This window comes from Epargyreus clarus, unplaced genomic scaffold (genome assembly GCF_041222505.1).
Source record: "Epargyreus clarus isolate Ecla_fem2 unplaced genomic scaffold, WU_Ecla_fem_2.2 ptg000014l, whole genome shotgun sequence".
Taxonomy (NCBI): domain Eukaryota; kingdom Metazoa; phylum Arthropoda; class Insecta; order Lepidoptera; family Hesperiidae; genus Epargyreus; species Epargyreus clarus.
The window spans coordinates 7,466,954-7,480,184 of record NW_027332222.1 but is presented as its reverse complement, the minus strand read 5'-3'; the positions used below and the strand labels follow the sequence as shown (position 1 = coordinate 7,480,184).

Genomic DNA, 13,231 nt, shown 5'->3' with positions numbered 1-13,231 from the left:
TTACCACGAATGAATAGAGAGACCATGAATATTGGTAAAGCCCGAATATATATGAATTAGATCCACCTACTCGTAGGACACTATCACTCCCTGCCCGCCTTAAATAGTGATCATCCGACAAAAAGTGATAAAATATATTTAAATTTTCTTTGTTAGCAGCCTTTTATGCAACACCTGCAACATTTACTAGCCAACTTTATGGTGTCATTTTAGATGTGTTGTACTCTCATCATTTTGATCATTCCTCATCTCCATAGGTATATTATCCTACTAACGTAGGCTCATCCCATATAAAGATTCTTGTTTGCTAAAACTTTGATATTTTTTTCCTGGTAACACGGAATTTTCAAAGATAGCCTAGAATAAAATTGACAATTATTTTAATGTCATTGTCATTTGTCATTTTGATCCATCAAATATATTCTTTGGTTTAGCCTTGTTTTGTCACTGATCTTTCATCTTGTCATTGATGCTAGGTATATTTTTTTTATTGTGATCAATTCCTTTTATAGTACACTGTTATTTTGTACAGTGTTATTGTATTCGCCTTTATTTCTTTCTAGATAAGAAGATTCAAAACATCGCCATTTTGTGCAATCAATAAAGTGTTGTGGTGAAAATGGGAGCAGTATTAGGCCTTTGTTCTGCTGCACAGGTAAGGGCATAAATAAAATATTACATGCGTAATTACTGCAGAAAACTTGTTACTTTCTGATTTAGTTAATTAATATGCAGCTTTAGGACTGTGTAGGTAACCCACAAGTATTTTATACATTAGAAGTTGGAATGTAGGCAAAAAATCAATACCATTACGTTGTCCCTGACGTGTTTAAAGTAAAACACCATTTTAAGTTTTTATTATCTGAAAACACCTGAAAACATCTAAAGCCATTGTTATATTTACATTTAGAATAAAATGGTTCTTTTATCATGTCAAGACAAAAGATGAATTAGTCATCTCATTTAGTTTCATCATTATGACAATTTTCCTCGTTTTATCTTTGGGAAATCCTAAAGCAAACATAAGCTTTGACATCTTCAAGGCAGTAATGTAACAGTAACGGCTTTTATATACTCTCTAATAGAGGCGTAGAGACAACATATACTCATCTGTTGTATAATAATATACTTCCTTAATCAAGTTTACTAATACATGCCTTACAGTTTTCTTTGCATGTTGCTACATATGAAGCAACCTGACTCCTATTGCAAACAGACATTGTTATATCTATTTGCAATAGAATGCAGGTTGGGTTCCTATACTGTTTGGCATTAATTATGTGTATATCGCTGTGTAAGAGTCAGATAAACGTATCTACAAAACAATCAAAAATAGTTTTTTTTTTCACCAAACGGTTTACAATGTAGTTCTTTATGCAATGGCACAATGACGTAACGCTATATTCAATATTTAACAAGTTACAAGAAAAAGAAATAACATAAGACCTACTTTCGATTGAACCAGATTAACATATTATGCGTAACATTAAATTCGTTTTAATCATGTTAACTGATAGACCTATAAGAACGTATTTGCAAAAAATACGTTTTTAATCATAGATTATTGTATGTCCACAATATCACTGTATCATCGCAATATCATAACTGTATATTATCCCTATTAACGAGCTGGCAAAGTTCGAAATGGTGAATTATCGCATTATTTTTGCTCTCCTGTAAAATTGACAAAATGTAGAACCATTCATCTGACTCTCACACCGCAATATGCATGTGTTACTTAACACTAGGTGATATACATACACATCACAATTTGCTATGTCAATTTTTAGATAATTTCCACATGCAGCCTCACACTAGGATCCCCTGTGTCATGGATGCCATGGACACACACATAGACAACAGAAATCTAAATTCATCATTTAGAAGTCTGTCTGGCCGGGAATCAAACCCAGGACCCTATGCGCGTCAGACCGATATGATGACGACTCAATTACAGTCAATTACTCTTATGTTTTTCTCCATTTATCTGAAGATTGTCTGTCTTCTTCTATTTCAAATAACATATATCTTATATCTATGCCTTATGTTATTTATTGTACATTATTTTATGTCTAAATTTGCAACATAAACAACATCTCTATTAATTTTTGTTATAGCTAGCCTGCTGTTGCGGCAGTGCGGCATGTTCCCTCTGCTGTTCAGCATGTCCCTCGTGCACCAACTCTACTTCCAGCCGCCTCATGTACACTCTGATGCTGCTCGTCATGATGGTACTTGCCTGCATCACATTAGCGCCAGGGTTACATGAACAAATGAAAAAGGTATCAACTGAATATTATGTAATTTAATCAAAGCTTTATCGTTTAAATAAGCTAAGCACTTAAGCATTGTGCTGGTAACAAAAATTGCATATAAATATTAATAAGATTTAGTATTTTTTTAAGATAATAGAAGTATATAAAAATAATAGAAAAACTGTTTTTTTTTAAGTTTTCAAATGTTGTAAATATGTAATGTAATAATTCCCTGGATAGGATAGATAGGATATGACTAGGAAAAATTTTTGGAGAAGATATTTGCTTTCTCATTTCTGAAAATATTTGCATTTTGATTTCAGACAATTTAAATAAGAAGGAGACATTTCAATTATAATAAAATTTTACTTACCTTACTTTATATTTCAGCTACCATTTTGTGAGAATTCAACAGGATTAGTGCCGGGTAGTTTCAAGGTAGATTGTGATCAAGCTGTTGGATACTTGGCTGTTTACAGGTATAATTAATATTACATAACAAGATATCATAACTGGTATATACTTCCTGTACAAAAGTTTTAGTGTAAAGAAATACAATTATTTTATCAGGTGCATTGTTTAGTCCTGGGGGCCTACCACCATATTTTAAAAACCATCATAGTTCAGGAAACATTTATTTCAAATTTGCCTCAACATTATTTTGTTTCGTACCACAACCTCCTTAAAAGAGTAAAATATTATGTCATACGCTGTTGAACAAACTTAAACCCTTATTAATTTTACGCATTAAAAAGAATGAATAATTTCAACTGATATAATACAAAACTGTTTATTGTAATGTGATAAAAACAATCTTACTTTAACGATGTCGAGTTACGAAATTTCAATGTATGATTGAAATAATATTGTTTCACAAGATGGTAGTAACCCCCCTGAACATAATGTAATAATAGTTTATCCACATTTGGGCAACTGCAGACACATGACCTCGTTTTTCATTGACCTATTTTCAGAGGGCACTTGAATGCATGCTACACCTTTTATTATGTACAACAGGCCTTTGACTACCTACTAACTAGACTACCCACAACCTTGTTTACCTAAAGTTAAACAGTTGCCTATTTTAAACAAAAAATATATTTTTGTTTCAGAAAAAATCTAAACCTCTTAAATAAATAAATCCACTACTTTAGAACTATGTATCTGTTATGTTATCTATGTTACTATAATGAACTTTCTATTGATATTAAAATTAATGATTCACTACAGTTTGGTAGGACATAGGATTATGATTTTGTCAAACTAGCTTGTAAGTCTTAATTTGCTTCAAGTTCCATGCTGTCTTTAGTTAATGAGATTACATAGGATTAGTATTAATTAGTATGTAATTGCTACATATAAGCTATATTTATTTTTGTTGACAGGATCTGTTTCGCGACATGTCTCTTCTTCCTACTCATGGCACTTATAATGATTGGTGTTAAATCTTCTAAAGATCCTCGGGCAGGGATACAAAATGGGTATTTGACTTTAATTTAAATTATATGTCAATAAATAAGATGTTTAGTACAAGTACAAGTGCTACAAATGCTTAAACATAATTGCTTTGCTACCAACAATCTAAATTCGTTACGAAATTTGAATAATACTTGACGCTCTTAATAAAATTCCGATGTAGAAACCATTTGGGATTGGTTACAGACTCTCATCACTTAAAATGATGATAATTTACATATAATCCATTTATATTGCCATTGTAACTACCTGAGCTAACAACTGGCTACAAATTACATATAGAGGGTTTGAGTTAATTTGAATTTCATTTATGAAAAATGGGATTTGTGAAAGTGTAAAATATTTTTTTTTTTTTCACTTCCAGTTTTTGGGGAATTAAATATCTTGTGGTCATTGGCGGCGTTGTGGGTGCTTTCTTCATCCCAGAAGGACAGTTTGCCTCAGTTTGGATGGTATTTGGAATGATCGGTGGCTTCTGTTTTATCATCATACAACTTATTTTGATCATTGATTTCGCGCACACGTGGGCCGAAAAATGGGTCTGTAAGTATCACTCAACGGCAGAGTTGATTTAAGTAAACCGATTCACATTTTTGTTAAAAATTATGACATGACGATAGATCTTAAATGGATTCTTTTACACAGTACACCTTTCTCAAATAATTGAACATCTTAGCTCTTCATAAACATGTTAGAAAAGAGTCTGAGACAGTAACAAATAAGAACGAAAATCCCTTTAAAATTGAATATTTTAGTTACATCGTGTTTAATTTTTTTTTTATAATATGGGAGTAGCAGACGAGCATGCAGTCCACCTGTTGGTAAGTGGCTACTGCCGCCCATGGACATCTGTAATCAACCCCAGATAGGATTAGATATTCCTACTTAACGTCGGCCACAGATGCGCCGCTACCCCTGAGGACTAAGCTGGAACGCCTCGGAAAAGTCTGTCTCCCTTACCACACCCTTCAAATCGGAACACAGTAGCGCCTAACACTGCTGTTATTAGGTAGAAATAGGTGTGGCGGTGGTGCCGCCGGAGTCGAACCACAAGGGGTTCTACCACCTTCTATTATTAGTGTTCTACAGTAATTGATGTAAGAGAGAATAATGTATTGCAGCAAGTTACGAAGAATCTCAATCGCGTGGCTGGTATGCGGCGTTGCTGATAGCAATGCTCTCGTGCTTCGCGTGCGCTCTCGTTGGTATCGTGCTTCTTTATGTCTACTACACCAAGGTAAACTAAAAGAAAATATTTTTAATGAACTTATGTATGTCGGGTCTTCCTGACGTTTTACTAAAACAGAAAAAGCAACCGTTTCCTTAATTAGAATGCAACAGTGAAAATATTTTTTGTACACATTATTGAATTTATTTTCATTTTCTTTTTTTTTGTGTATCCATATATACCTAATCTACATCACAAGCCTTAGCAGTTATGGTCTTTAATAAATTTTGTGACACTTTAATTTCTGTCATTGCATGCATTTAAGTGTAACATTGTTCCAGGCGGACGGCTGCGACCTCTCCAAGTTCTTCATCTCGATCAACCTGATCCTGGTGGTGATAGTGAGCGGCGTGTCGATCCTGCCGGCCGTGCAGGAGCAGCAGCCGCGCTCCGGCCTGCTGCAGTCCTCGGTGGTGGCGCTCTATGTCACCTACCTCACCTGGTCCGCGCTCTCCAACTCCCCGGGCGAGTGTAACGCCAGCATCAGTGCAACCAATCAGGTGAGTGTGCGTGTGCATGTGTGAATTGTATTTTTATTGGTATCAGGGTGATGAGATTGCTATTTCCATTTGAAATGATCAATTTTAAAACTAGAAACTAGAAAGAAGATTTGCAAATTCAGAAATTCTCTACCGTACAATAAATAGAAGACTATTACTTTTAGTTGAATCATGTGAAAAATTGCCATTGGTAATATCTTACATAATATACACATTTCAAACATTTTCTTTTATTCTATCCAAAATATTTATTGTAAGTACTTCTTCTATGTAATTTTGTGTATTATATTTAATTCTGCGTAACAAGGAAACACCTGAAGACATTTATTGGGTATGTACAAATGAAATCAAAACTATCATCCAATGTCCTGTAGAAATATTTCACATTGCACTTTTATTGTTACAAACTCTTAATGATTGGTTTAATACAATATTTGTTGAAAGCCTTCAAACCCATTATATCTAATTCAGCATTTATTTTACCTTACTATTCACACATTTATTTGTTACATTGTATTCCTTATGTATGTTATTTAACTACACACATTTTTAGAATATCACCCCTATTAAAAGTATTACATTATTACAGCCTATCAAGTAAAGAATGATCTGACTTGCTGTACTTTTTATTTCTTTAATTTATGCAAAGTTTTCCGCACATTACTTACAGTACTTTTCTCAGTAGTTCAGACACATTTGTCGTCATATTTAATTACTCCAAAGCCAAGTAGAACCCATTTATACCACATTTTGAATGCCTGAACTTGGAATACTTACTTTGGATTTTACACGATACAAATTGCTAGTAGTTAGACGAATCTTTCCAGCTTGTTTCACATTTGATTGTTGATAAATTGTATGTTCGCAGACATCGTTCGATAAACAATCTATAATCGGGCTTATCATCTGGGTGCTGAGCGTGTTGTACTCCTGCATCAGGACTGCATCCTCCTCGTCCAAGATCACCATGTCAGAGCATATCCTCGCCAAGGAGGGCAGTGGAGGTGAATATATCTTTCTTTATTATCAACATTATAAACTTCGAGATCATGGAAATGGATTTAATACATATTGCAAATTTTCTCTTCTTTGGATCATAACGAATCTACACATCATTTATTTGCCACTAGAAAGATTGCATTATTATGATAAAAATACATTTTATTTTCTTATTATGAGAATATAAATGGGCTTATATGACTTGCATAATATAAGTAACAAATACTTTTAACAAATTTTATTGCAAGTATACTTTTCTTTTAATTATATAATACAACAGTATTTTTATGTTAAGCATTTATATTAAATTTATTCAGTAGTGGTAGTGTATATGTATAAGAATTAGGTCCATAATACTAACACACTTGTACGTTGTTTGCGGTTGACGCGCGGCGGGAACCCGGCGCAAGGACAAGGAGGGCTCATTGCTAACGAAGGTAATGTTAGTAGTACATCTAGAACACATATCCAAGAGATATACTTCTACATAATGGTCTACAAAGGAAAATATAGAGATAATTGATTTGTATTTAGTTGGAAGAGATTTATTTATGTGTGTGTTGCACCTGCACCTCACATGATAAATAGTAAACTCGACCTTTTAATTTAATATTGTACACTGAAAGCTGAAAGATTACTTCAACACACTGTTCTAGTGTGCGTAATGCATAACAAAATTTATAAGGAATTTGTTTGAAACAAAATTACCATCTCTTGAATATGTGTACTTGATGGCTTGAGAATGCATGTGTAAATTGAATGAATACATACAACTTGGCAGGTGATGGTGTAGCTTACTTTGCTATAATTACCCTCATAAAGTGCTCGTTTCGTGTAATGAGGTGGGACATAATAATCAAATTACTAATAATATAAGTACCTAATCAAATACATATCATAGATAATAATTTGAATGTACATTATAACCCTTTGAAGAATGTATTTTGATATGCATTAATAAGCTTAAAAATAAATAGGAAGTTTATGATATGCGTGAACACTTTAATAAGTGAAACATTAAGTGAATTTTACGAAGAAAATAATGTTACATCAAGAGAGTTTATTTTCATTATAAACTATCATCAGTAGATAGTGACAGTAGATGATTGTAGCCAATAGATATAGCGAACGTAACAATGATTCTAATGCGTATTATGTCAGTCAAATATCTATGTGAAGCTATTATGCATATTTTGGTTCCATTGAGGAGAACATATACGTATTTATATTTAATTGGCCGACACCAATTTGTTAGGTTAATCATCACCGACTGGCGGCGAAGACTTATTGGTTTGGTACTAAGTCTGCACCGCAAAGATTAGCCCCAAAATAAGAAGAATAAGATATGACTTAGCGATATAATGATGTTAGTAATGTAACATATGTAAGTAACATTACTTGGGTCTCAGATCTTCGCCATTCTGCTTATCTGCAGCATGTTTGTCATGCATTTTAGTCACATCAGTCCAATTTGCAGTTTGTTTTATCCATGTGATATGAAATTTCTGTTTTATCACTTTTATCTCTAACCACATTAGTGCCCCATCGTTGAATGAAAAGGTCAGGATAACGTATATGGCAGTCCATTATTTTAGTGACGATAAGACTTATCGGTGTCGGTCAATGAAAACGCTGTTGATACGAAAAATAGCATTTAGGTGTTCATGTGATTACTTCGTCTATTTTATATGTAGGATCATTAGTAGCAAGCAAGCCTAATTCGCTGCATGTTGGTTCGCTCACTGAGCGCAGGTTATGGTTCTATAGAAGTCGCTGACGGGGGCGAGTCCGGCGGCAACGAGGCCAAGGTGCACGACAACGAGGGCGAAGGCGTGGCGTACTCCTGGACGTTCTTCCACGTGGTCTTCGCGCTGGCTTCCCTGTATATCATGATGACGCTCACCAACTGGTACAAGTACGTATCTGTTTTACGAATACCATAAATACGGTGTAGGATTAAACATTTTCACGAAATTAATTTATTTTTAAGTACTCTTCAATTATTTTTTGAAGGTGGTAGAACCCTTTGTGGTTCGACTCCGGCGGCACCACCGCCACACCTATTTCTACCTAATAACAGCAGTGTTAGGCGCAGCTGTGTTCCGGTTTGAAGGGTGTGGTAAGGGAGATAGACTTTTCCGAGGCGTTCCAGCTTAGTCCTCAGGGGTAGCGGCGCATCTGTGGCCGACCTCAGGTAGGAATATCTAATCCTATCTGGGGTTGATTACACATGTCCATGGGCGGCAGTAGTCACTTACCATCAGGTGGACTGCATGCTCGTCTGCTACTCTCATATTATAAAAAAAAAAAAAAAAAAAAAAAAAATTTCTAGACTTATGTTCTTTGCATAGAAATCTAACTTTGTCTAGGGTTCATTAAGAATGTCTATGGGCGACAATAGTCACTTACCATCGTATGTATTAAACATAGTGAATTCTACATACTCATCAGACTTCGTCCATTGACGAATATTTAATGTGAGAAATTTGTCAAAAATGGTGACAAGCCACAAATAATTAACAATAATATTTCTAGCCCAAGCTCGCAGCTGTCCAAAGAAAATGTGGCGTCTATGTGGATCAAGATAACATCGTCGTGGATGTGCATCGGTCTCTACATCTGGACCCTGGTCGCGCCCGCCATCTTCCCCGACCGCGACTTTAGTTAAGCTTGTCAATTATAATTACTCCTCTTATTTAGTGTAGTAGTATGTATAGTCACTTAGATTGAAAAGTGTATCCGTAGACTAATAGGACTGTCATTTTTTTTTCAAATATCTATGCATTTCGTGAATTTGATCTCTTTTTCCATTATAATTAATTACTATTACTGATTATGATAAATTTATTAGTGCTAGATGTTTGTTTTTTTATATATATATTTATTGCAATTTTCAAATAATGAGGCCCTTAAACCAATCTATAATGTTGTTATTTCACTATTGAACTATAATCTGTATAATCACTTCCTCAAATCTCTTAAACTGTTATCTCTTTGTTATTATTTCACCTAAAACAATAAAAGCCTATTCATTAAACGCAGTACTTGGGTTTCATTATTATACTTGTATACCTCATAAAATTAAGTAGATGCAACAAACGGCAAACTGTATTACCATGTAAATTTGGTAATTACAGAGAGTAGTTTCATCAAACTGATCCTAAACGACGGAAAATTCAACAAGATTGGTCTTGAGATTACAATACTATCCCACTTAGATTTTATTGATATTGTTTTTTAAATGTTGTGGTTTTTTATTGAATTTCAGGTCCTCCCCGAGTATTCCCACCCATTCCCGTTGTTAGAAGAACCATTCCAATGAAAAAGCAATAATTTTAGTTCCTATTAAATTTTATGGAGAATAACAATAACCTAATTTATTTTGCTAAAAATAGTAGTATATAAAAATTATTATAAATGCTTTTGAAATATATAAAAAAACGTTAAGGTTAAAATTATATTTTAATGAGATCCTGATCTTTTTGCACTTCATACTTAACAAGTTTTGAATATTTTTTTAACAGCTTCTTCCAGTAACATTTCACATCCTTATCAGTTAAGTTTTCCCAAATGTGTTCAAACCCTCTATTAGCAATTTCCTGTGCTAATGAATCATGTAATTTAAAATACTCTATATATTTCACAAGATCACTTTGAGTTGCTTTCGGACTAATGGGTATATAATGCACCCAAGGCTTTATAGAGGGATAGAAAAACTCCAGCCACTCATCACCAACATGAAAAACTAAAGATTTGCACAAAAATAAATGCTTAAATCGGAAACTAGCTGCTACTCCTCTGTAATTGAAGAGGTATTTGTATTTACAATGTTCTTCAAAAGGCACTTCTGAAGCAGGTGCTGCATAAAGTGTGTCCTGCAAAAATATAAAATACCTTTAGTAAATAATGATACCCGTATAAAACATTAAAAATGTTATTTGCCAAAAATAACAAGTACAATAAGTCATTCTTGATTTAATAAAACATTTTTGGAATACACAAATTTTTAAGTTTAACCTAATTATAATTATTTTCAGCATTAATGTGATTATATGGTAGCTCTTACTGCATCTGATTTCCAAGCTTGGTTCTTAGTGTACTGTGCATCAACAAGATCAGGTTGTGATCGAGACAGTAATACAAGTGCATCTCTTTCTTCACTAGTCCTAGAACCCCTAAAGAATGCTTTCGAATCTTTTTTCTCCCAGGGCCATCTAAAAGACAAAAATTAACTCTTGTATAATTACCAATACAAGAATATTGTAAAACGAAATGTGAATTTTCTATAATAATGTTTGGATTTGAATTCATATTCAGAGTTAATTGTTACCAAAAAGTAAGTTGTTACTGTCAAAAATAGTAAAATATAGTTACTTCTTGGCTGCTGATGAAATTGACAATCTATGCTTATCCCAACGACCAATGCCAGTAGGGTATAAAGAGATTGCTGGTCCACCTTCCCAAAAACTCCATGTAGGGTACATTATGTCAAAGTAATCTTTTGTCTGCACACAAAAATAATATCACACATTATTCTTTTAATAACAATCATTAATGGATGGTTTGCTGTTTCAATGTCCTTATAATTTATTTGTCATAAGTTCTTATTTACAGTATTTGAAATGCAACTGAAATTATATTGAGTAAAGAATTACTTGGAATAATTATAATATCAAAATTGTTATTTAGGACTGACATTTAGGAATAGGGCCATAACATTTCTTATGCAATTATTTACTTTATTACTCAGTATTCAAAATTGTTTATAGTTACTGAAAGATGCAAATTGTAAAGTTACTAAAGAATTTAGTCTGCTTCCATTAATATAAATAATAAATCTATTGGAAGATTATGTTGACCTTACTGAAAGAAAATACTGGTGCTTTTTTATGACCCCAAGCAGAGTTGACTTGAGGCCAGTCCCTAGTATTCAAAGCTATCTCCAAGTTTGGCAATTTCGTAGCCAGCGCCTTCAAGTAATGTTCAACACCTGCACATCTTGCTGGAAAATGGCAATCTTTCTCCCTGAACAGTACACCATCTATTATCTGAAAATATTAATAATGCTTTGATACTAAGCTCAAATATGGTGATAATACAGGTGTGTAAGAAATGGTAAAACACAAAAGCTTTACCTGATATTTTGTGGCTTTGCTCCGTGCCATAGTAAACTGATCCTCTGTAATACCATCTGTATATGGAGCTAAGTCCTGTTCTATAACAGATTTATGACAACTGCAGTTTACTTTAATACAAGGCTCGTACTGTTCTTTAGCAATTTTGAGCTCTTTTTCTAAATTCGAAGCCCACTCATTAAATTCTAAAAAAAATATAATCAATGAATTACTAACCTAACAAAAGTTTTTAAGACAATTTTGTTGGACGCAGACTTACCTTTACTATATTTATTAAAATGACCTGAACACGACGCCTCAGTACATGACTCACCACTATCATGAGAATAAGTTAAAGTAAGAGTGAAGGAAATCAAAAAGAAACAAACAAGATTTTCCATTTCTATATTTTAAAAATCTTACTTTAATCGTGTATTAAATTAAGAATAACATAAGAATATTACTATTTTGCCGATTGTATATTTACAATTTTACATTGACAATTTGACATTATTGACATCAAACTCAAAGTCAAACAACAATTTGACATTTTGGCAACAGACAACTCTATCTTTTTTCCTAACAAAGGCACAGACTACTTTCGAGCCGACATATTATTATGTAGTTACGCAGATAATATATTATTTATGATTCGTAAATTATAAAAAAAATTAACAAAAAATACAACCGACTTATATGTACGACAATATATTTCGTTGGATAACGATGTACACAGCGTGTCTAATATGAGCGCCGACTTCAGAAATATGTACTAAACCAACATTTATTTGAATTATTTTTTACTTTGTAGTGACATAGAAGTCGGTTGTATTTTTTGTTAAAAAATTTTTTCACCCTTTTTAGTGATGACATACTAACATGTATATTAATACAATATGACATTGTATAAACGTGATCATGAATTAGGGTAGGGTCTGAATTTACATTGATTGGAACCGCCCGCTCGCTTAGTTTTATATTGTCTTATATGTTCCAACCTACCCTAACTAAGTAGTCAATGATGAACTTGCTTTGTAATTTCATTAGAACCTACACCAAATATCTTCAAACACATCTCAATTATTCCCATCGGTTGAGGAGTTACATATTTTGTCTCCGAGCCACATTATCAGACCCTTAAATAGTCAATGATGAACTGGCTTTGTAATTTCATTAGAACCTACACCAAATATCTTCAAACACAACTCAATTATTCCCATCGGTTGAGGAGTTACATATTTTGACTCCAGAACCCACTCTGATCCTCATCATATTTAAATGGGACCAACTTGTAGCAATTGTACACACACGAAATTAAAGGCATTAAAATAGGTTCATAAACGGCGAAATTATGGCTGTTATATTTACATGAATGGAGGAGTTCCCCTTATTTTCTCCAGAAACCATCAATGGATCCTAACCATATTTAAATGGGACCAACTTCCAGCTCGTCTCTATACAATAAAAAAAGATTTATTAAAATCGGTCCACTAACGGCGGAGTAATTCGTGTACATACATAAAAAAAAAAACAACCGGCCGAATTGATAACCACCTCCTTTTTGAAGTCGGTTAAAAAAATCAGAAGACTTAATTAATTATAACACATATTTGATAGTTTTCCTCATTTACGAAGTGGTATAGAGTAATATTTTTTCCC

At 33.4% G+C, this 13,231-nt stretch overlaps 2 protein-coding genes across 5 annotated transcripts; one reads left to right on the top strand and one right to left on the bottom strand.

Moving 5' to 3' along the window:
• Window positions 1-348: 348 nt before the first annotated feature.
• Window positions 349-9,499, top strand: Serinc (serine incorporator TMS1). Of its 4 annotated transcripts, XM_073079816.1 has the most exons (13): window positions 349-476; window positions 564-655; window positions 2,118-2,282; window positions 2,646-2,734; window positions 3,641-3,736; window positions 4,096-4,274; window positions 4,853-4,968; window positions 5,241-5,459; window positions 5,767-5,790; window positions 6,328-6,463; window positions 6,869-6,895; window positions 8,226-8,373; window positions 8,994-9,499. In XM_073079816.1, exons 2-13 carry the CDS (start codon window positions 620-622, stop codon window positions 9,124-9,126), a joined length of 1,368 nt encoding a protein of 455 aa, XP_072935917.1. In that variant the 5' UTR covers window positions 349-476; window positions 564-619; the 3' UTR covers window positions 9,127-9,499. The 4 variants fall into 4 exon arrangements, with proteins under 4 accessions (XP_072935917.1, XP_072935919.1, XP_072935920.1 ...); XM_073079818.1 differs by lacking the exon at window positions 5,767-5,790; XM_073079819.1 differs by lacking the exon at window positions 6,869-6,895.
• A 402-nt stretch (window positions 9,500-9,901) lies between these two features.
• Window positions 9,902-12,113, bottom strand: LOC140747389 (O-glucosyltransferase rumi homolog). The gene is made up of 6 exons (XM_073079820.1): window positions 11,853-12,113; window positions 11,594-11,778; window positions 11,318-11,506; window positions 10,833-10,963; window positions 10,525-10,672; window positions 9,902-10,333 (listed from the first exon to the last, which is right to left on the bottom strand). The coding sequence occupies exons 1-6, from the start codon at window positions 11,971-11,973 to the stop codon at window positions 9,914-9,916; spliced, it is 1,194 nt and encodes a 397-aa protein (XP_072935921.1). The 5' UTR covers window positions 11,974-12,113; the 3' UTR covers window positions 9,902-9,913.
• Between the last annotated feature and the right edge of the window lie 1,118 nt (window positions 12,114-13,231).

Bases quoted from the DNA above. Each gene is read 5' to 3' on its own strand.
- Serinc (XM_073079816.1), top strand. From the start codon at position 620: ATGGGAGCAGTATTAGGCCTTTGTTCTGCTGCACAG. The intron at 4,275-4,852 runs GTAAGTATCACT...AATGTATTGCAG, and splicing joins GTGGGCCGAAAAATGGGTCT to CAAGTTACGAAGAATCTCAA. The intron at 6,896-8,225 runs GTAATGTTAGTA...ATGGTTCTATAG, and splicing joins AGGGCTCATTGCTAACGAAG to AAGTCGCTGACGGGGGCGAG.
- LOC140747389 (XM_073079820.1), bottom strand. From the start codon at position 11,973: ATGGAAAATCTTGTTTGTTTCTTTTTGATTTCCTTCACTCTTACTTTA. The intron at 11,779-11,852 runs GTAAGTCTGCGT...TATTTTTTTTAG, and splicing joins TTTTAATAAATATAGTAAAG to AATTTAATGAGTGGGCTTCG. The intron at 10,334-10,524 runs GTAAGAGCTACC...ATATTTTTGCAG, and splicing joins AAGCTTGGAAATCAGATGCA to GACACACTTTATGCAGCACC.